This window comes from Sciurus vulgaris, assembly GCF_902686455.1.
Source record: "Sciurus vulgaris genome assembly, chromosome: 2".
NCBI classification, from domain to species: domain Eukaryota; kingdom Metazoa; phylum Chordata; class Mammalia; order Rodentia; family Sciuridae; genus Sciurus; species Sciurus vulgaris.
In genome coordinates, this window is record NC_136462.1 from 17110100 (window position 1) to 17133510 (window position 23411).

At 46.0% G+C, this 23411-nt stretch overlaps 1 protein-coding gene across 4 annotated transcripts in view; it reads left to right on the forward strand.

Annotated features, from left to right (window-relative positions):
• The window catches only part of KCNK10 (potassium two pore domain channel subfamily K member 10), a 134192-nt gene extending 113618 nt beyond the window's left edge, over positions 1 to 20574 (forward strand). For 3 of the 4 annotated variants that reach the window (XM_079129276.1, XM_079129277.1, XM_079129275.1), the window contains exons 5-7: positions 11610 to 11796; positions 16066 to 16208; positions 18057 to 20574. In XM_079129276.1, coding sequence (XP_078985402.1) covers positions 11610 to 11796; positions 16066 to 16208; positions 18057 to 18677 — 951 coding nt within the window. In that variant the 3' untranslated portion in view covers positions 18678 to 20574. The remainder of the gene's footprint in view (positions 1 to 11609; positions 11797 to 16065; positions 16209 to 18056) is intronic. The other variant, XM_079129278.1, reaches the window with a different exon arrangement.
• Positions 20575 to 23411: the final 2837 nt, after the last annotated feature.

A 23411-nucleotide genomic window follows, 5' to 3' on the forward strand; every position in this document is an offset into this window, starting at 1 on the left:
AAGAATGGTGGCCCAAATGGCACCATGAAATTGGACGTACAAGAAATCACTGCCATGTCTGCCTGAATTCTGTGCTGGAAACACCTGGGTGACCGACCACCTAAAACGGGATATAATACAACCATTGCTACCACCAGCCCCAGAAGGGAGGCCACGTGGTCCCTGCTTCTTTATATGTCCCTGGTAGTTTGTCTACTGTTGCCAGCCAGCCCTCCTCACACAGAAGCTCCCAGCTGATGCTGTTCAATCCCACCTTGATCACTGGCAAAGATCTCCTGCCGTGTCTCCACCCCACACAGATGTCCAAGTCCCTCAAGGGACTTAGGAGGGTCCAGGGCCCTGGAGAGGGGACTTGCATGGGAGTGAATCGTTTGGTTCCCACACTAGAGAAGAGCTCTGCATTTGTCTCTTCCACTTTCTCTCTGGTCCCCCAGACCGGAGGTTCTGCTTGTGCCTCTGAAGACCCTGGGAGGACTGGGTCTCTCCACCTCCTTCCTGTCCAGGCTGAGCGGCCATTCGGTCTTCTCTTTCCCCACCCCTAGCCCACCCTCACCTTGTCTCTGGGAGGAAAACGTGGTTCTGCAAGCATCCCTCAGTGAACATCCACTGTCACTTAGGAGCAGTCCTTGCAGGACCAAGAGAGAAAAGAGGGGGAGGAAGATGGGGAAACCATCAGATGAGAACTTTAAGAATGGCCCTGTCACATCCATGTCACCATGTGGCTCAAAGTTGGACTTTCGTCTTTCTGATCGTGGGTGCCTGGGTCACGTGCTGAGTCTCACAGCAAGAAAGGCTGGGGAAGCGAGTGGCTGGTATTGTTCAGCTTCTGTGCTGGGAGGAGGGCTGACTTTCACCAGTCTGAAGAAGGGGTTTCAGTGAATGGAAGGAACGACCGGGGTCCTCTACAGGGGTCGCCGCGCTCTGTCTTCTCAGGAGCCCAGTTCCATCACAGCCCCGTCATACGGCTTGGTGTCCTGCAGCAGCGTCACGGAAGGTCATTAACAGTAGACTGCAAGCCCAAGTCCACCAGGGCCGGCCTGATTCCTCTCTCACTGTTCTTTCAACATGAGGTGAATAACAGGAGGCCTGGAGGTATTTTTTTTTTTTTTTTTTTTTTTTTTGGCATTAGGGTCTCTGTTTCTGAGTCTTCTGTGAAGAGCTGTTTAAACAAGAGCCTGTTAAACACTCTGTAGGAACAGCGTGATCTAAAACTGTGTTTTAGAGGGAATGCTTTCCTAAAGAGAATATCTGCAGTGATAATGCCGAAGGGTATACGGCGGTGGGCTTTGTCTCCTGGAGCGCGTTTCCGAAGCCCGAGCGCTGAGATGCCCACATTTTTTTTTTCCACATGCATAGTTAACAGAAGGCAAAAATATGCTTCAATCACTATCTTAAACTCTTTGACAGGGTTTGTGCTTAACTTAATTCTTCTAAAAGGAAAAATATGTACTCAGTAACCAAAAACAGGGACTTGTACTATGTGTGTTCAATAATTCAAATAGGTTTCTACCTAGTCACTCTAATCAAATCCCTTCTAATCTAATTAAGAACAATGCTGCTCTTTAATAATTGCAGGGGAAAGACAGATTAATAAACAGACGAATTATGTGTCCATTCATTTGTCCACGATCCATGCAAACTTGTAACCTCGAAGCTCCCTGAGGCATCTGTATGCAACTTGGGTGAGATTCAAAGAGGACAGACCTCTCGGTATCTGGCTGGATGATTCTGCCATGAGACTGTTAATGCAGGAGCAGAGCACAGCCAACTCAAGCAAATTCCGAGTTCACCGGAACTTCCTTGGTCTCCTCGCAAGGCTATTTCTCTCCAAAACTAATCCTGCATCTTGGATTGTTTGTAGCCACTCCCTTAACCACAATGGTGGAAGCTTGGAGTGCAGACGATGATGGGAAGACAGTTCAACAGTGTCATCAGGCCCCTTTCTCACTTTGTGGGGTCTTTTCTCTTCAGGGGAAATTACTTATTGTGTATTTGCCTGTGTGATGTTTAACGTTTATCTTGCCTCTCGCTCTGTGAGCATGGGACTCCTTCTTGAGTTAGCATAATGCCCAGCAGAGAATGGGTGTGGGATAAATATCAAATGAATGAATGAACAGAAAAGTCATAGAGTTCAGCTTCCTTCAGAGCTGGAAAAATATCCTGCTTAAGACATTTCCTCAGGGCTGGATGTTTCTCTTGACTTCCCTCAAAGCAGGACTTCTTAGTATACACTTCCTCTCCATCTATAAAGCTGTGATCCCTTCTCATCTGAACTTTTTTGTTCCCAGTATAAGTAGAAGGCTCATGCTTTTGTCTCTTTCTTCTCTTCATTTTATTTCTGTCTCTGAAACAATCAGCACAGTTTAGATGAGAGGCCTTCTTATACCTTCAGGCAAATTCTGGATCCATCAAGTGTTGTTCCACCTGTGCTCCTGTGCTTTTGATACCCCAAAGTATTTTTCCTCAATTGTGTTCCTAAGTTATTTTTAAAGACTTTCTTAGTTTTTCTTGTTTCTCTTTGCTTTCTTTCTCTTCTACTTCACACATCTTTCCCTATAAGATTTCTTAATGCTTATTTCATTATTCTTTGTAGTTTTATTTGCATAAGCATACTTAGTGCTTACATTATTTATTTATTTATTTACTTTTATGTGGTACTGAGGATCAAACCCAGTGCCTCATACATGCTAGGCACGCACACTACCACTGAGCCACAACCCAAGCCCCCTATGTGTTTACATTAAGCGTGTTTGTCTGATAGTATCCAGTAACATCAATTTACTGACAAATGCCATAATTCGATTCTTCTTTATGACTGAATAATATTCCATTGTGTATATATACTGCATTTTCTCTATCCATTACTCTGTTGAAGAAGGGCACTAAGTTGCTTCAATAGCTTATGTATTGTGAATTGAGCTGCTATAAATTTTGATGTGGCTGCATCACCATAGTATGCTGATTTTAAGTCCTTTGGGTATATATCTACATGTGTATCTAAACAGAACAATTTTTTAAAGTGTTTGTCTGAAAAAAGAAAGGAAGATAGAAAGAAAGGAGACAGAGGGAACAAGGAAAGAAGGAGCTATCTTGGGGGGTATTGTTTAATTCCTAAGCAATTTTGTAGTTATTGACCTAAGTATGGCTCATCTTGGAGGCTTTTTAAAAAGTAAAACCTCTTGAAATAGGCAAAATAAATAAGGATACAGAAAACGCATGCCTGTTTTTCACTTACCTTGATTCCTGGGCAACCCAGCAACTCACAAATTCCTTCCCTCTGAGTTACTCATACCTCAGTATGGGGAGTGGGGAGCAGAAGCAGGAGAAGGAGTAGATAGATAGTCCACGGTGCAGCAAGTGAGCATGTCACTCCGCCGGGTGATTTTTGCAGCTGCATTATCACTCCGAGCCCTGCTCGCCCCGCTCACCCCAGACCCCGTGCAAGGTTCTGGCCCAGGGCTCAGGCTTCCGTAAGGACTTCCCCAAATTCCATACCTCCTTGTAGGAAGGAGAGCGCCCTCAGCAGCAGACTCGCTGCAATCTCAGTGGCGAGTTGCCTTCCCTTTAGGAGAGCTTTCTGTGCCGCAGATGGTCTGACCTCTTCCCTCCTTCGCAGTGCAATAATCCAAATTCTCTCTCAAAAATTTTGCATGATGAAATCCACAGAGCCCCGACTTGGCCAGTCTGCCATTTGTGGCAGAGTTAGAGGCCGATGTAAGACATTCTGCTAAAAAAAATAAGAATAAAAATGTCTTCATACCAGGAGTACTGGCGTCGGGGGAGAGAGGTGTTGAGATGATCTGGGACTTTGAAAGGGCCCCATAGGTAATGTCCCCTCTGTCCCACTCCAGGTATGAGTTGATTAGAACCAAGACAAAGGAGAAGATAGACAGAAGCATAATATCACTATACGCTCAGTACTGGAGATTGTGACTTCTATCTGTGGCCAGACGGGTTTCCTATTTCAACCCTAGAATTAGACAGGAGATCACAAGGGGCACATTTTTAGTCCCAAAACGAAGGGGAGCAGAAGAGGGTGAGTGCACAGTTCCTGGGTCAAAATAAGAGCTGCGTGACCTTGTGTGTTACCCTGGATGGAGCGCCTAGAAGGAAAGAAACAGGTGGGAGATGAGCATTTATCCTATCGGGGGATCTTGTGTCCCCTCTACGGTGCACTGCTTAGCCAGGGAGCTGTGGCCTTGAACCTCGTTAGGCTTGGAAGAGAAGAGCGAGCCCACCTTTTGCTGTCGACAGCTGTGGTATTATTTCTGTAGTATTACCGTGCTTGTGTGCACGAAGGCGGGGAGGGAATTCGAGGTGAGGACGTTGTTCCTCTTGCTGCTGAAAGCTGGTGGAGTAAACTTAAGAGTTGGGATAGGCGAGCAGCTGGGCAGGGCATCTGTCCGGACTTGGTGGACACGGCTCATCAGCAGGTGTCCTTCTTTCCTTTCCATGGACCTTCCTTTCAGGCATCAACTGAAGAGAAGGCCTGTTTGTCCACTGAGGTCTGGTCTGCATGCTTCCTACATGTGATATGACTGCTCATGGGTCACTCCAGCCTCTGGGATGTGGTTTCAGAATTCCTTTTTTTTCCTCTTAATTTATTTTTATTTTTACCGACTGAGTTTTGATTCATTGTACACAAATGGGGTACAACTTTTTGTTTCTATGGTTGTACACAATGCGGATTCACACCATTTGTGTGCTGATACATGTACGTAGGGTAATGAATGATGACACATCATGGGGCGGGGAGGCGAGGTGGGGTAATAGAAGAATGGAGGAGCTTCAGAATGCTTGGTTAACAATGCTTCAAAGGTCATCCACTACAGTTGGCATGCACCAGAGCTACAGGACTATTATTCTTTCTTTCCTTTCTCCCAGTCGATTAAAAAAAAATCATTGGAATGACATTTGGCACTAAATTTTGCCTTCAGTGGTTACCAGGACAGGATATCATGATCAGCAACTGCAAAGACTTTTCAAAAAGACTCAGATTTTGCCCCCCCCCCCCCCCCCAAGTCTGGCCACTGGACTTGGTGTGCATGAGGAAAGACCTTAACTTTCCTCTCTCTTTCTCTGCTGCTGTGTCTTTTGCAACTAGAACCGTCTCTGGAACATACATGTTCCTAACAATGAGGTGCTGGATGAATTAGCTGGTTGAGTTTTGAATGACAAAACCTTGTGTTCCAGTAACATATTATTTTCAAGTGTTAACAGTCACCAACTTCCAAAGATTTTCATTCAAGTCTTCCTGGAGTGGAACAACTCGGAGTTTTATTATCTGTGTCCTTATATATTTTTCTCCATCCTGATGAAAACAGGACTGAATTGGCCAATCTGTTACACGTTGCAGTGTGACTCAGAGGCGGAATGTAACCCTTTTTAAAAAAAAAAAAAAAAGATATTTTGCATTTGTGTACTCAGCTTTGGAGTAGGACATATCCAGCAGTTTCCATGGAGACTTTACTACGCTGTTCTCACTGATATGTGTTTACCCACCATGGAAATGAGTAGCAGATAGTGCTTAAAAGCTCTCTTCAAGTTTATAGACTTGCTGGTTGTGATGTTGAAACTCTTAGATGTAAGGGAACCTTTTAGGTAAAAAAATCTTCAAAGAAATCATAATAATGCAAGAAATAAACTCAGTTCTTTTGTGAGGCAGCCTCTATTATCTTTCTGTTTTGAGACGTTATCCTTGGTTCAGTTGTATTACCATGGTGACAGGTTTGCATTTTGACCAGACCAAACGACAAACGAGGGCTCTGCATATCTAAGCTCCTGCCCTGGGATTCTTATGGTTCTATCTTTGAATGTGAAGTCTCCAGTGTCCTGGCTGAAAATCACCCTCTCCCTCCACCCCCAAACTGCTCAGCCAGACAAAACCATCTGGGCGGTTAGTGTCAGAATCCTAAGAAATCTCATAAAGATGAGAAGAGGAGAGAGTACGAGAGAGGAGTAAAAATGGAATGGAAACAAGAGCTCACAAATGAACAGAATTATATGTGCTCTTTAAAGTAACATGTGGAAGTCAACACTAGTAGGCTGGGAATTGTGCTCGGTGATAATTGGCTGCGTGGTTCGGCCCTCTGAGGTCTGAACAAGCAAACAGCCCGAGTTGTTCTTGCTTACATCCCTCTCTCCCTCTCTCCAAGGCGGGGCTCTGAGTGCTGGCTCCCCTCCTCCTGTTTACGGAACCTATTTGCTCCTTGGGATAATTGCATACATAATTTTGCCAACTAGATAAACTCTCCAGGAGATGGGTTTTGAGTTCTTCAAAAATGCCTACAACCAGCGCAGGTCAGGCATGGGAGATGGTTTTGCTCAGTATTATTTGAACAAGGAGCAACAGGAACACATCATCCGTTTTAACCAAATCAACAAAATGTGAGGACAAGGTTGGGCACCAGGAGACAACCAGCCTATGTCTTCTGCCCGAGTCCCATACCAAACCCAGGCACCAAAGATGGCGGCCTGAGGACACCTCAGCTCTCTTAGATCTGGTCTCCATGGTTCTGTGGGCTACTCTGCTTACTGGTAAATGAGCACTTTGATTTTGCCTAGCAACTGTGTCAGGGGATCACTGCTCTGTTCCACCAGTGCTGTGGGCCTTGGGATTGGGGGAGGCAGGGAGGACGCGCATGGCCTGTCTCTCAGGGGTCCTCTGCAGCTGGCTCCAGACGTCCCAGGCATTGTCTGCCATTCTTAGCGGTTCCGGAAGGATGCTGCAAAATAAGGGGAAATGAATTGAAAGACAAATAAAAAAAGCTTCCAGAACTTTTGTGAGCTGACAGCCTCTGAGAGCCTAAGGTGGAATTGGCACTCAGGGGCCAGGGAAGAATGAAGACTTTTCAAACGAGGTGATTATAGAAGATAATGATCCAGGAAGGGACAGCCGACATTGACCTGCAGCTAAATACAGACTCTCTTCAGCCAGATATGAGGGAATATTCCTGAGCAGCCAAGAGAAGCAAAAACTGCCTACATCTAAGGAAGGATTTCAACTTTTACAATGAAAATGCCTGTTAACAACCACTTACCAGGCCCCGTGCTAAGCTTTTACATGCATTTGATCTTCCAAATTACCTGGCCAGATTGGGTTCTTTTATGTCCATTTTATTGAGGAAGAAACTAATGCACAGAGAGGTTGAGCATCTTGCTTAGAGTCACTCAGCTCCTTAGCAGCAGGGGCAGGACTGTCTCAGGCACTCTGCTCCTAGACCCCATGTTCTTAAACACATTTCAGAGTAGAAGCTAATGGGGATAAGTGACATGTGGCATGGTTTGTGGTTCTGAGGTGAAAGCTACAGCTTAAAACTTTCAATTAAGGCAAGCGTTTTGTTGTTGTTAATGTCTAGAGGGCAGCAAAATCAAAAGTGTCCAGAATAACAGATAAAACCTATGCCCACACATTTTTCTTTTATAATGAAGTATGGGGAGGCTCATATTTTCTTTCTTTTTTTTTTTAATCTTTTTTAAAAAATTTTTCATTGTAAACAAATGGGATACATGTTGTTTCTGTTTGTACATGGAGTAACAGCATACCATTTGCATATTCATAAATTTACATAGAGTAATGATGTTTGATTCATTCCATTATTTTTTTCCTTCCCCCCCACCCCTCCCACCCCTCTTTTCCTTCTATACAGTCCCTCCTTCCTCCATTCTTGCCCCCCTGACACCCCCCATTATGTGTCATCATCCGCTTATCAGTGAGATCATTCGCCTTTTGGATTTTTGAGATTGGCTTAGCTTATCTCACTTAGCATGATATTCTCCAATTTCATCCATTTGAGGCTCATATTTTCATACCCCTACACAGGTGTAAGATATTTATTTCTTGTTATGATTTAGATATGAGGTGTTGCCCAAAAGCTCATGTATGAGACAATTCAAGAATGCTCAGGACTTAAAATCAGTGTACTATGGTGACGCAGCCACATCAATGTTTGTAGCTCGATTGTGGAACCAGCCTAGATGCGATTCAATTGATGAATGGATAAAGAAACTGTTGTAGATATACACAATGGAATACTACTCAGCCATAAAGAAGAATAAAATTATGGCATTTGCAGGTAAATGGATGGAGTTGGAGTGAAATAAACCAATCCCCAAAAACCAAAGGCCAACTATTTTCTCTGATAAGTGGATGATGATACTTAATGGAGGTGGGGTGGTGGTGGCGGGGAGGGGTAAGAGAAGAATGGAGGAACTTTGGATTGTGTAGAGGGAAATGGGACAGAGGGAAAGATGGTGGACTGAGACAGACATCATTACCCTAAGTACATGTATGATCACATGTGTGGTGTGACTCTACATTGTGTACAACCATAGAAATGAAAAGTTGTACCCCATTTGTGTACAGTGAATCAAAATGCAGTCTGTAAAAATAAAAAATAAATAAAAAAAGAAGGCTCCGAGGTGAGATGATTAGATTATGAGAGCTGTAACCTAATCAGTGGATTAATCCAGTGGCATGGATTTACTTTATTGTGGCAACTGTAGGCAGGAGGGGTGTGACTGGAGAACGTAAGTCGCTGGGGGTGTGGAGCTCTCTACTTCCTGTCCTGTCGAGTCCTGAGCTGCTTCCCTTTGCCATGCCTGCCCTTCCGCCATGATGCCCTCCTCACCTCGCTCAGGCCCAGAGCAAGAGTCAGGGGACCATGGACTGATCCTCTGACACTGTGAGCCAAAACAAACTTTTCCTCTTCTAAGTTGTTCTTGTCGAGTCTTTGGTCATAGCGATGAAAAAACTGACTAAAAGATGCCAAAATACCCCAAGTAATTAAAATGCTCCAAGCATTTTCTGAGCATCACCCTTGGGCACCTTGGAGAAGCAGCCCAGGGGCACACTGGTTGGCTTGAGTGGTGAGCACAGAAGCGTTCGCCTTGCTGATAAATTCTCCAGTAGACCAGGCAATCGAGACACGGCCATCTAGCTTTTGTTACACTTTCTCTTCCACCCAACAAACCCACCCTGCCAATCACTGTCTTTCCTTTGCCCATCTCAGGGAGCCCGGGCAGATCTCCAGCTTCAACCTCATTTAGTTTGCAGTTGCGCTCACATCCTAATTTATGGCTTAACAAGCGTCTCACAAACATTTAATTCACTTTAATTTCATTATGCATTTGAGGAGGGCAATTGATAGAGGGGGAGACGATGTTCCCCCTCGCCAGCAATTAGATGAACTTAATGATCTATGGTGTGGTCTCCTTTCGGGCCTTGGGTTTTGCATGCATGTCTACAAACAGACCTAGGCTAATAAGTTCCTGGGTCCCCCGAGGGGCTCAGCTGCCCCACAAAGCCCTACCTTAGTATCTGATATGGAAATTCATGAGATGGGCGGAACATTCCATATGGCTCTCAGGTAATTCATCTTGTCAGGATATTTTCGTGCATGGGAAAAATTCATATTTTCATCGGCAGTTTCAACAACATCGTCAGATTGTGATTTATTTTTTTCAGATGACTTTTCTGAGAAGATGAGGAGGGGGCAGTGGGAGAGTCCAGATCCCACTGTATAGACTGAGCACCCTGCTGGGAATGAGAGCAGGTGACTTACTTCTTTGGCTTTCCTGGATGGACTGCCCAGTGGCTAGCTCTTGCTGTTAGTCTCCCTTCTCAGAAGGGGCTCAGGCTGGTCTGCTCTTCAGTGAGAGTGTGTTAGGGAGACAGCTTGGCTTGGTTTGGTGAGTTGCTGAATAACTTGGAAAGCTATCTCCATCTTTAAGCACGGGAGTTAGTGACACTGGAATTCTAATCTGGGCTCTGTCCCTCTCTAGTTGCAGTGTTTTATGCAGGTCCCTGAACCCCTCTGGGCACTTGTCTTGCATCGGTAGAATGAAGTATCTGATTGCACAGGCCTCTCTCTGCTCTGCGATTCTTTGCCTTCTGACTCACCAGAAGGCCGTGAATAAGAGGCAGATTGCGTGATAAAGATTTCCTGTAGCGAGAGCTCCCAGAGCAGTGTGCTTTTCCTAACATCAATTTAGGCAATATAGACAGACCATGTGCTTTGGTGTGGAACATACATTTCTTTTTAAAATTAATTTCTTGGTGCATTAGGATTGTATATGATGGTGGCGTTCATTGTGACATATTCAAACACGCATGTAACATAAGCTTGGTCAATTTCATTCCCCGGTATCTTTCCTCTCCTCCCTCCATCCCCTTCTTCTCCTCTACTGGTCTCCTTCTCATTTCATGAGATCCCCCGCTCCTTTTTTCTTATTTTCTCTCTGGCTTCCACCTATGAGGGCAAACATATGATCCTCTCAATCTGGCTTGTTTTGCTTAACGTGATGCTCTCAAGTCCCATCCATTTTCCTGCAAATGACATGATTTCACTCTTCTTTATGAAGAGGAAAGTTCTGTGGTGTAAACACCCCACGGTTTCTTTATCCACGCATCTGTTAAACATATATTTCATTTATTTACGCCAGCATTCTGTTTCCAAGGGCCCCTGACGACAATCTTCAGCACCAGTTCTGGGAATTTGGAAAAGACCTGGAGGGTTATTCCTCTGAAAAACAACACAGTGTTGTTCTGAGTGCATGGGGTGGGGCTTCCCAGCGATGCTCCCTGTCCACCTCTCACCCCTGGGCATGAGTCCCTTGCCCCCATATCAGTCTACTTCTTCTTCTTGTTCTTATTTTTTTTGGTGCTGGGGATTGAACCTAGGGCCTTGTGCATGTGAGGCAAGCCCTCTACCAACTGAGCTATCTCCCCAGCGCCCCCTCATATCAGTCTAATTCCCATTCTTAAGGTATTTTTACCATCAAACTGCTGACTCTTTCAAAAAGTGCCGCCAGCTGAAGCTCCTTCTGCCCCTTTAGACAGTGACCCTGTCATTCTGAACCCTATCCTGTATCTTATGGGCCAATGTACATGATGGACACAGCACAGCTCAAACAATTATGTTTTAAAATAAAAGTGTGTTATAAACGTGTAGCCTGTACCATGTGGGGAAGGAGGTTGCAAACCCACGGGTGCTTGGCTGGAGTTGTCACAAATGAGGCTGTGTTCCCTTTCATTCAAACACTTGGGCCTGAGTCCTTTTTTTTTTTTTTTTGGTGAAGAATGTTGGCAAGGATCCCACTACCTCTCATAAGCCAATCGGGTCTTTCTCCCCCCCGCCCCCCGCATGTTCTTTGAAAAACTAGTCAGGAAAACTGGGTGCAAATCCATCGCTGCCAGTGTGGAAAGAGCTCCAGCCCCCTCCCCTCGCTCCCTAACGGAGGGTCGGTAGTAACACGTGAAGCAGGGCAGCAAGCCCTTCTTGAGAAACCATCGTGTTTGCCCTCGTGAGGGAGCGAGGGTCAGTATTTGGGCTGCAGCTGCAGAACCACGGCGAGGGGTGTTCAAAGTTGAGCTAAGCCTGACCTGGTGATGGTGGAAGGGGGTCCACGTCACCGCTGAGGCGCCCGAGATCTCCTGATCACCTGAAAACTGTGTGTGCCTGTTTCTAGGAGAGGGTCCGCAGCATTCATCAGATTTCCACAGAGCAGCCTACGACTGAGTAACATTTAAAGTTTAAAAGCATCTGTCTTCTGAATCCAGGGTGATGCCACTGACCTGCCTATCGATGTTTCTCCTTTGCTCTTCCTAGAAAAAGCAAGTGAGTCAGACCAAGATCCGGGTCATCTCCACCATCCTGTTCATCTTGGCTGGCTGTGTTGTGTTTGTGACGATCCCTGCTGTCATTTTTAAATATATCGAGGGATGGACGGCCTTGGAATCCATTTATTTTGTGGTGGTCACTCTGACCACCGTGGGATTTGGTGATTTCGTGGCAGGTAAGCACCCTGTGCATCCCAGTCACTGGGGTGCTGGTGGGGAAAATCATGTGTGTTTTTAAAAGTCACAATGGCAGATATTTGTGGGAGAAGCCAGTGAAAATAATACCTTGTCGCCACTGCTGTGCACGGGTTCATCTCCAACCACTTCGTCCCATGCGATGTAAACAGCAGAAGGTTTTGAGTCTGCCATGAAAAGGAAGCAACCTCCTCCTCCTTCCTAGGATGCTTAGTGCCCATATATGAATTATGCAAGAGCAAAATGAATTTCTCACGGAATCTTGGTCCTGTCAGTCATGTGAAACGTGCTCGAATCCACTCACAAAGGCTGCCTTAGCAAAAGGCAAATGTGAAACTTGAGAGGAGTTAGCACAGAGAATGGCCTAGATGACCTGCAGATTAAGCTTCCGGACACTGACATGAGAGACGCTGCCTCTCTAGGAGTTGTTCTGGGCATGCTCAGATGAAAAATTTAGGGCTGGGAGATGAGTATCGACTCGAGGGAACATAATCTAATGGAGCCTGTCTAAATATATGTAGAAGGAATAATCTTCATTGTAAAAATAAGTCAATGAACTGTGGTTTTCTAAAAATATTTTTTAGTTGTCAATGGGCATTTATTTATCTATATGTGGTGCTGAGAATCGAACCCAGTGCCTCACACATGCTAGGCAAGTGCTCCACCACTGAGGTACAACCCCGCCTCTCCAGGAACTGTGTTTAAAAGAAGTGAAAGAAAACCACCATCAGTTTCATCCAGGGATAGGAAGTTTAAAAATGAAACGAAATCCGGCTTCATATGTACTGCTTTCCCAAGGTGTGGTAGAAAGGCAGGCATGCCAGGAGGCTTCCACTCCGCCTCCTTCTCCTTCCCCGCAGGCATAGTTCTAGATGTTCAGACACTTGATCATTCTCTACTTCAAGAAGTGGACACTTTGGTCAGACCACACTATCACAAGTTTGAAATGGTTAGGAAGAGTGTGCATGCGTGTTTCTTTGGACATTTGCAGGCCGAGCTCCCAGGCAGGCTCTATTTGGTTTGGTATGTGATCCCAGCAGTGCTTTGAATTCTCCGTGTGGTGTGGCGAATGTAAGGAGGACAGGGATCTAGTCTTTTGGCATCTGGTAAACAGGAAAATCTGGAAGGATGTTGGGAGGCTGGTCAACAGAAGCACAGGTGCCTCCAAGTCAATTCCACAGCATAGATAACTGACAGCTTCCGACTGTGCAGATGAAGACTGAGGCTCACCTGGTAGAAATGGTAGTGTTTTCCTCCCCTTCCTTTTTTCGGGCTATGGATGAAGAATGGCAAAGTCAAAGTGATTAAGATTATTTATGGAGCTGGATGTGGTGGCGCACATCTCTAATCCCAGTAACTTGGGAGGCTGAGGCAGGAGGATTGCAAGTTTGAGACCAGCCTCAGCAAACAACTTAGCAAGACCATGTCTCAAAATAAAAATAACAAGGGACTGGGAATATTGCTCAGTGGTTAAACATTCCTGGGTTCAATCCTCAGTACAAAAAAAAAAAAAAAAAAAGAACAACCAAAAAACAAACAAACAAACAAACAAAAACCCCAAAACAAAACAGAATTCTGGAGCCTGGCAACCTTTCCTTGTGCACAGTACTCAAGCACTGCTGTCTAGAGGTCCCAAGCTTTGGAGAGAAACTACCTAGAGAAACTGAGAAAAAAAACCATGAACAATTGTAGATGTGTTGAGGATAATTCCCTGGCATCATCCATAGCTGATCCATGGAAAACTCAATTAAGGCTCTAATCTAAGGTAAATTTGTGTAAGGGCAGATGGAATTTAGAACTATTTCACAAAATCTTTAAGAACCCCAAAGCGTCATTTGCAATGGGTTACGCTTCGAGCTCTCTGCTGCCACTGGGCTCTCTCGAGGACTGTGTATTATGACACTCTTGTGATGAACCCTGCTCTCTAAGCAGTGAGCTTGATTCAGTCTGTTAACCTGGGACACACATAGCAGACCCTGGGGAGTGTGAGATTTTTAAAAATATGCTCTTCAGTTATTATTAGCCTCATGGACTGAGCAATGGTACCCACCGGCACTTGGCCACGTCTTCACTTGCCCAGTGAGCATGTAACCTACGCAGTCCTGGGCATCCACATGGTTTTAATGTCCTTACTTATCCGTGATTACAGAGCCATATTTCCTTTGTTTCTGCAGAACAGGTGCTTATCATTCACAGTGCTGACTGTCATTAAACCAGGCCTTCCAAGTTCCAGCTTCCAGGGCTTACATAAACCCATATGGAGAACGCTTGTATTAAAAGACTTCAAGTTTGTCCCCACCCTTTTTTATTAATATGATCAAATCTGCATCCACAGGGATTGGCTCCAGGCCCCCTGCAGATGCTCAACTCTGCAGATGCTTGAGTCCCTTACATAAAATGGCACAGTATTTACATTCAATCTAGGCACATCCTTCCATATGGGTTAAATCATTTCCAAACCACTCGTAATACCTTATACAATGTAAATGCTATGTAAATAGTTGTTATACTATATCGTTTGGGGAATCATGAAAGGAAAAAGGTCTACCTGTTTGGGTCAGATGCAATTTTTTTCCAAGGATTTTTGATCTGCTTTTGGTACAATCTGTGGATGTAGAATCCACAGATTTGGAGGGCCAGTTCTAACTCTGAGAGTGACAGGGAAGCTGGCCCAATCATGAAAACAATATTCATGGCTCATAGTTGATCTGACATGGTCACATCATGCTACGAGAAATGTAATTGGAACGTCCACCCCACAGGATTGATTGCTGGTTTATTTTGTAGCTGACCCACTTTGGGACAGCCCAGCGACACTTGAGAGCACACACAGAAGTTCAAATTAGCACTGAGCTGATGAAAGGATCCTGGGAAGGGCGCTTTCTGCATTGTTCACTAGCGCACTCTAGTGACACCCTGGCTTGGGCGATAGTGACGTGGGAAGGTAAATATTTACTCTCAGCCCAAAGGAGAAAGCTACAGGCTTCTCTGGCTTAGCACAGAAACAAAATGAACCTCAAAATCCACTTGGTGTTGTAGGAACTCAAATTGTATCCTACAGAAAGCTGCAGGGGGTGTTGCTTATAGGGATAAAAACTAAGCCGGCTACACCGAACTGCTGGGGACTTGACTGGGGCAGTGAGATTCTCACCTTAGGAGGTGGCAGTAGCTGTCAAGCCCTGCCCTGTGGGTCTGGGCGTGTTTAGAAGACCCATAGGGCCCGGGGTCCTCCAGCCACAGGTGCTCAGTAGGGCTTTGGCGGTGCGAGATGTGGTCACAAAGGAGATAGCTGGAAAGCCGAGCAGTCTCCCATCACCTAATACTGTAGTTCCTAACGCATTGCTGCTACCTGTCACCTTGGAAACGGCTCCTGCCTGCATGGCGGGCCTCAGTGCCTCGGAGAGTGAGGACAAGCTGCCGTCAGTCATTTCACTGAGCTTCCTCGCTTCTTAGGAGGGTGGGCTGGGCTTGGAGCCTGGTGTGCACAGCTGCTCTCAACGGTGCTTGTAGGAAGGCTAGAATAAATGGGCTAATTATTTGGAATAAATGATTTGTCCTTTCACCAAAACAGCTAGTCAATACCATCAGGCAACTGGCCAATTCGGTTTGATGGATTTTCACTGTAATCCTTATTTATAAAATAACTGGATTGGACTAGCTGTCCTCACAGTCCCTTTTAGTTCTAGCTTATGGTGATTCTAATTACTCAGCCTAATTGACCCTTTGGGTCCGCACCATGTAAACACCATCTCTTAGTTAGCACTAAATCACTAATTCGAGAGTCAAAGCCTCTGCAAGGCCACTGTGCCTTGGTAGGTTTGTGTGAGCTTAGGGTGGAAATGGTTCTCAGAGTTCAAAACCACTTGGGATCATTCGACCACATCGTTTGATTTTTATTAAAATAAATGTAGAAAAGTGTAAAGGAAAAGAATGAGCTGTGCCTGAGCCGAGGTGCATTAGGTTAAAGTCACTCATTCTCCATGCTCAGGTCGAGAAGAGGAGGGTCAAGTTGGCTGCTGGTGCTTTTCTGTTACAAATGACAAGGTCAGTGGTCAAGAATCAGAGTTGAGTCTCAAGTCAGGCTGTCCTGGAGAAGGGGCGTATAACCCGTCCTCTTGGTTATACAGCAAGCCCAATTGCTGAGTGTCATACGGTGGTGGCATAGCATCTCTGCCGCATGGGCTGGATACATTTGCTCTGCAAAGACCATTTGCTAATTGATGGCCAAAGTAATGCTTGGTTGTTTTCAGGAGGAAACGCTGGCATCAATTACCGGGAGTGGTATAAGCCCCTAGTGTGGTTTTGGATCCTGGTCGGCCTTGCCTACTTTGCAGCTGTCCTCAGTATGATCGGAGACTGGCTGCGGGTTCTCTCCAAAAAGACAAAAGAAGAGGTAGGACTCCCTTCCGAACTGCAAATATCCCTGACCTCAGATTAGCTCCGGCGGGGAAACTGCCTGTCTCTGTGGGCTGGAGTGTCCCTGGCTCCATGCAGGCCTCTTAAGGCTTTTGAGGTTTAAATCTTTACCTCAAATGACAAGAAGAGCAGTCATTTCTAGAAACTTCTTTGGGCAAGTGAGAAAATATAGTGATTCCTTACCAGTCCACAAACCTTAGGAATATTAGTAAACAACAACTGACTTTTTAAAAGGTCAATGAAAGGAAAAGAAAAGAAAACAATAGTAAATAAAGTCAGACTCTGGCTGGGGGAGGTGTACAGGTGCCCTCTTCAGCAAATCAGACTCACAAGGCGCCCAGGAGAGCCAGCCTGTCCTTTAGGGCTCAGGTGTGGGAGTGCAGTCCAATGCTGTCTCTATGTCCGTTTTCTATGAGACCCAAGTTGTGCACCACTGGCCCACCATGTTCAAGTGGACCCAGCTGCCCCCTCTCACTTGTCCTGTGTCTGCCCCCTTGTCAGACCCTCAGAGACAGATTTGCCCCTGTGGCCACGGGCACAGAGTCTTTACTCCTGTAAATTAATGTGAGAACCTACACAGAAGTAAGAAAAGGAAAGATGAATTTTGTGGTTTAAAAAAAAAAATCATGTAATTCTCTGGGAACAGAGGAAAAGAAATAAGAAAGTAGGACAAATGGAGGAGAAAGAAAGAACTAAATGAATGAAGAGAGAGAAGCAAAGCCAGAGAACAAGAGAGAGATGGTCCCTTTAAGGGGAGCTGTTTACCTCATTCTACATAAAGGGCCCTAGGAGAAAGTTGTTGAAGAAGAAAGTTTCCCCATCATTGTTGGGCCCACACATTAATTTTTCTGGCTGCATAGACATGTCAATACAGTCAGAGTCCCCAGATGGCTAACTGATCAGCTATAACCAGAGAGGAGGGAATGACATATTGACTTTCCTAAATGCAAACATTGGAGTCACTCATCTCTATAGGGAAAGACGAGACATTACCATCTGCCCTGTTCATTAAAGACCAAGAAATTTGGTGCTGATTCTCAGGCAAAACTTTACTTTCTAAGAAAGTAGGTTCTGTGGACTTTGGCAAAACAGGCCCCTTTCTGGCACTAGACCAGGGAAATTTGGTTACCAGGTGCCCGGGAGGGCCTTCTTTGGCCAGGGCAAGCCCCATAGCAGATATATGGTCCAAATATAGGTCAGGATCAACCATCACACTTTGCCCCAGACCTTGGGGGTTCCTAGGACATAGGAACTTTCTGTTTTTAAATCAGAACCGTCCTACGCAAACTGTGATGTTTGCGCACCCTACCCAGACAGATATTGAAAGGACAGGGAAGGACAAAGGTCTTGCCGAGCACCATTTTTGGGTCCAGGACTGAGCTAGGTGCACTTGTTTATTTTTGGTAATGAGGGAAACCCTGTGAGTTAGATGTGATCACCCCAGTGTATGTGGGAGGAAGGAGGCCATATAGCTTTAAAAAAGATTTGAAACACGACTGGAAGCCCAAATATTGGTTTCTCCTCTAGAAAACTGTTCACCTCTGACTCAGCCACCAATTCCCAGTCACTGGCATGCCTTGGGTTCTCTCTCACGTTCCTCCCGGAGCCATGTTAGTCTCCAGCCAATTCGTGACGGGCGTTTGGGTGGGAAGAAGTACGAGGGCACAAGTAGCATTTGGCCTCTTTCCCTGGGCATGTGCTCCCTCCCCTCCTGGGCTCCCCAGAGACCACCTCCTCCAGGGGCACCCAAGGGCTGTGGGTGCTGGGGGGCCCCAGGTGGAGAGGAATTTCTCAGCATGTTGTTGCTCTTCCGTCCCTTGGCCAGGTTGGTGAGATCAAGGCCCACGCAGCCGAGTGGAAGGCCAACGTGACGGCCGAGTTCCGGGAGACCAGGCGAAGGCTCAGTGTGGAGATCCATGACAAGCTGCAACGGGCGGCCACCATCCGCAGCATGGAGCGCCGGCGCCTGGGCCTGGACCAGAGGGCCCACTCGCTGGACATGCTCTCTCCAGAGAAGCGCTCCGTCTTCGCTGCCCTGGACTCGGGCCGTTTCAAAGCCTCATCCCAGGAGAGCATCAACAACCGGCCCAACAACCTGCGCCTTAAGGGGTCGGAGCAGCTCAACAAGCACGGACAAGGCGCCTCTGAGGACAACATCATTAACAAGTTTGGGTCCACCTCCAAACTCACCAAGAGGAAAAACAAAGACCTCAAAAAGACCTTGCCCGAGGATGTTCAGAAGATCTACAAGACCTTCCGGAATTACTCCCTGGATGAAGAGAAGAAGGAGGAGGAGACAGAAAAGATGTGTAACTCTGACAACTCCAGCACAGCCATGCTGACGGAGTGCATCCAGCCGCAGGCTGAGCTGGAGAACGGAATGGTACCCACAGACACCAAAGACAGGGAGCTCGAGAACAACGCGTTACTTGAAGACAGAAACTAAATGTCAAAGACATTGGACTTGGACTAAGCAGTGTGTGGTTTTTTTTTTTTTTTTTAATATATATATATATATATATTCACACTGAGACACGTGCCTTAAACAGACTTCTTGTTAGTCCCAAATTACATAGCATTGAAGAATATATTTCACTGTGCCATAAACGACTGAAAGCTTGCTCTGCCAAAATGAATCAAGGGACAAGAAGTTCGTTTCGGACAGCAGCTGCAGGACACGTGGGGGGCGCTCGTGCACACAGCAGGTGCACTGGGCAGGTTCCACTGCACCTGCAAAGGGAGTGCCCATGGTTTTGCTGAACGGCGGTAGCGCGCTCTGGCACGGCACGTAGACAAGGGCAGCTATTCCTTAGGCCAGCCTCCGACAGGAACAGTTGTGTCTTTTAGGTTTCCTCAACCTACCTACCGTCAGTGACATGTCACACAGAGAAGGGGGACCCTGTTTGCTGGTGAACTGGTAACGGCAACGAGGTGTCGAGTTGACATTTTGGCATGTGCTCTGAGCTTGAATTTTGATACAAAGCATTCCGTGCATAATACCTACTCTTTCTAAGCTCCAAACGAATGTCTGTGGGACCCGAGCGCACCTGGAATTTGTTGGAAGCAGATCAGAGCACACGTGTTAAAAGGTGCAATTGCTTTTCTCATTACAAAAGGAAAACAAAACAAAAGTAACCACAAACACATCACACTGTGGCAATCACCTTAACCACTGGCACAAACCTACTGAGTAGGGTCCTCCTCCCAGGGGCAGGTTGTCCACGGGTACCTGCCAGCATTGGGGGAGACTCGGCCTCAACCACTGCATGGTTACAGGCAAATCGCGCGTTTCCCTCAGTGGGTGTGGTGGTGAAAATGAACTGATTTTGAAACGTCCATGTTCACTTTTCTACTGGAACTTCAGTGGTAACTTGTTTTGATAAGAGGGGGGGAAAATACCAAAACTATTGCCTTGCATGATGCCAGTGGCTTGCTGTTCTGTCTAGCCGATTCTAAATTTTTACAAAAACAGACATCCTGCATTTCTGAGACGTACCGAAGAGGACTATGGCATCTTTCCATCTCAGGGCTTCTTGTCCCCTTGGGTGTCTTAGGGGTAGACATAGTCTTGAGATCCAATCTTGCTACTTCCAAACAAAAGGAAAATCAATCCCTCAACCTCCCCCTACATAGTAAGATTGAAATGTTTTAATTGCTTGCAGTTAAGTGCCATTAATGTCATTTAAAAAGTAATACTTAAAAGGAAACATTTAAAGTATTCTGTTTATTTTTATGTTTGGCTATTCCTTTGTCCTGGAAATAACGCTTCTTCTCCTTGCTTGTTTCTGTATCTCATATTTATTTTTCACTAAAATGGCAACACTCCCTTGATTGTTTCAAGGCAAACAATGACCACCATGTGAAAATTATGGTTGTTCACCAGGCTAGAACATTCAGTGAAGCAAAGTGGAGGAATTGCTAGTCATAGGATTTGAGGGGATAATCTTAAATAGATTTTCATCAGAAAGGGGAAAATATACATGAGGTCATTATTCTGTGTGTGCCTGTTTGTGTCATATTTGGCTGTCTGTATACTGGTTCAAGTTAGCTCTTCGGGCCACATGTGGACCTGGAAAACTTTAGGAAGTTTGTTGGTTGTGAGTCTTTCAGGCTCAGTCCCACCTTTGGGGGATTTTGCGCGATTTTATACATCTAATCCACAAAGATTTTATATAACTAATCCACATTTATCAAATGATCACAAAACAAATGGAGACTTCCAGAAACCATCTAGCACTTATGACTTTCAGGGGAAAATTACGCCCAGGGCAGCCTTGACCGTCGGTACCACTGAAGACCCATCCTGCCTCTTTCCCACACATTCTCGGCTCTCCCTGTCTGCCCCGCATCCCAGCCCCAAACCCTTAGGCTCCAGTTAAAGTTTTTGCATTGCTTTTGAGAAGGAGCCAAATAAGACTCATCTATGAGGAGGCCTTTCCTGTCCACCTGGCTCTAAACAGAGGCTTGGGGAACCAGGCGTAGGCAGGTGTGGACATTGGTTTTTACCATGGGAATCAGTCCATCCGGCCCTGTGTGTTACAAGAAGTTGGCAGATAACTGGAACCTTCTTATTCTGACAAATTTGCGTTTCTGATCAACCAGTCCATGGACCTCATTCATTTATGTTTCCTCCCCATAGTACCTTGGTACCTCTTTGGGTGTTAAAATTTCATGCCCTAGAGCCAGATCTGGCAAGGAGGCTTCCCCCTCTCGTTTATCCAGTGTCCTCTGTGGGCCAGGTACTGAATCAGGCACTTTATGGATGTTAGCTCACTGAAACCTCACGACACCACACAGGAAGTGTTTGCCAGCCATTATACAGATGAGGACATGGAGGCTCAGGGAAGCTAAGTAACTTGCCCAATGGCACACAGCAAGAAGGCGGTAGAGCTGGTATTCAAAAGTATGACCAAAGTCTGCTTTCAACTTTGCTACAATGTCAGACGTGCACTCTTGTATGTGTGTGTGTGTGTGTGTGTGTGTGTGTGTGTGTATACATGTGTATTTTTCAAGCTTCATGGACACAGTTTACAGAGATGAGGGGAAGATGTGGAAGAATCTTTACCCCCCCAGAGGGCATGAGGTCTTTGTGTAAAAGTGGCCTAAAGGGTTGCCCTTGAAGACACCTACTGTGTGCTATTTTGGTTTGGTTTTGGAAATACTGTATATGGCACTTTTTCTGTACTGTCACATGCCCTTCAAAGGTACTCTTTGCACTTTACTTGCCTACTTTGCAGGAACCCCACATACAGCAGGAATAAAACAATTCAGAGCACCGAGCTGCATACTCTACCAAATGGCATGGCTGTGGGCGTTGGCGTGAGCATTCATGCTTCCCCAAAGAGTCCAAGCCCAGTAACACAGAGAATCACAAAGAGCCTCGAGCTGGGAGCCCGGGAACCTCTGATAGAACCCCTTCCCTGTGTACAGTGGGGACAAGGCCCTGCCAAATAACCTCAGAGACCACCCTCTGTGGAGATTGATCTGTTCAATATGTGGGCAAAGTGTTTTGAACACTATGAAGTACTCTCCCAAGGAGAAGCTCAGAGGGAATAAGAGGTTGGGTTCCTCCTCACATGCACCTGCTAGGATTTGAGGAGTCAGTTGTCTAGAAGTTACCTGAATGCTACCTTTAGAGAAGGGGCCAAATAGCCTGTAGAACACACGTGGTAGTGCAACCCTGTGACACGTTCCCTCGTGCGCCAGCACAGCCCAGCCCTTTAATCCGCATCTGTACCCCACCACAAACCTGTAAAATCGACACCTGAGCTTGCACACAGGAAGGGCACATGGCATCTTCAGCGGGTGGTGGTGTTTCTCACCCGACACGGCACTCAGCGTTTCCTTTAGATCTTACCTGGCGGTTTACTGGTGAAAGCCAAGGAACAATTTGGGGAGATCAAAGCAACTGGATGCTAGATCCTAACCCAGTAGTGATTTCAGCAAGGTGTCATTTTGGGGCAGGATTGTGTAGTGTGTGGGGTGCCTGGGACTACCGTGCTCCACAAGTCACAGCCTGTGGGCTCCTCAGTTCCCTGCACCACATGGGCACCTTGGGGGAGTGGGGCACAGAGAATCGTCGAGGGCTCTTTTTGTTCTGCAGTTCTCTCATGAAACATTCTCCAGTCAGTGAGCCAATTAAGAAAGTTCTGAGTTGGATTTATGACTACTGGCTAATGGTCTTGCCCTTTATAATTAAAGGTGAGAGCTTAGTCTCCTGCCCTTTTGGGGTGTGTTTTTTGGGTGATTGATGGAGACCAGATATATTTCGGAGACTGGTGTCCAAATTTAGATTATGCCCTGTGTAGTCTCTCTGCCTTCCCCTGTAGCTCAGTGGCACGCTGTGACCCGGGGAGTGGATGCTACACGGGCATTTTTTGCATGGTATTAAGACTAGTTAAAGAATTTTAAGCCTTGCTATTTGCAGTCAGTTGTGCTAAAATAATCCCTTTGGTTACTTCATGAATTCGTGTACTTTCATCCCTCTCTCTCTCTCTCTCTCTCTCACATACAAACACACACACACACACACACACACACACACACACACAGAGGAAATGGCTACTTTGAATTCTGTGGGGACCATTCCCTGTTGAAAGTCTTTGTTGTGTTGAACATTAGCAACCCACCCCCTCGCCTCCCTCTCAGATGATGTCATTTCCTGGCTAAGTCAAGGCCACATGTCTGTTTGTCTGCTTGTTTAGAGAATTAGTGACCCTGTGTTGGGCCAGGGTTTGGGTGGGGCAGGTTTGGACTTGCTAATCAGGTAAGAATGTGAACCACCCCCTGTGGACCGTGGTTCGGGGACCACAAGGAAGGCGTAGGAAGACAAACACGCAGAGCCCTCTGAAGGAAGAAAGTAGGAACACGTCTGCATTGCACCCCACAACCTTGCTTTCTGCATTTCGCTAATGTTTCTAGCGGGGATTTCTTCCTCACTGTTATGATGCTGTGGGGTGCAAAGCCAGTGGCTGAGTGAGTAGAGGAAGCATAAGGGCTAGTTAGTAATGGCCTTTAAGAGAAAAACTCAATTCTCTGAAGCACAGGCCACCCTGATTTGGCCTGTTAATTCTGCCTATGGAAACTCTGAAATAGCATGCTAGTTACATGGCTCTCAGTGAGCCCTGCGTGATGACTGGCAGACGTGGCAAGCCGTCCATGCTCCCTGTAAACCTGGGCC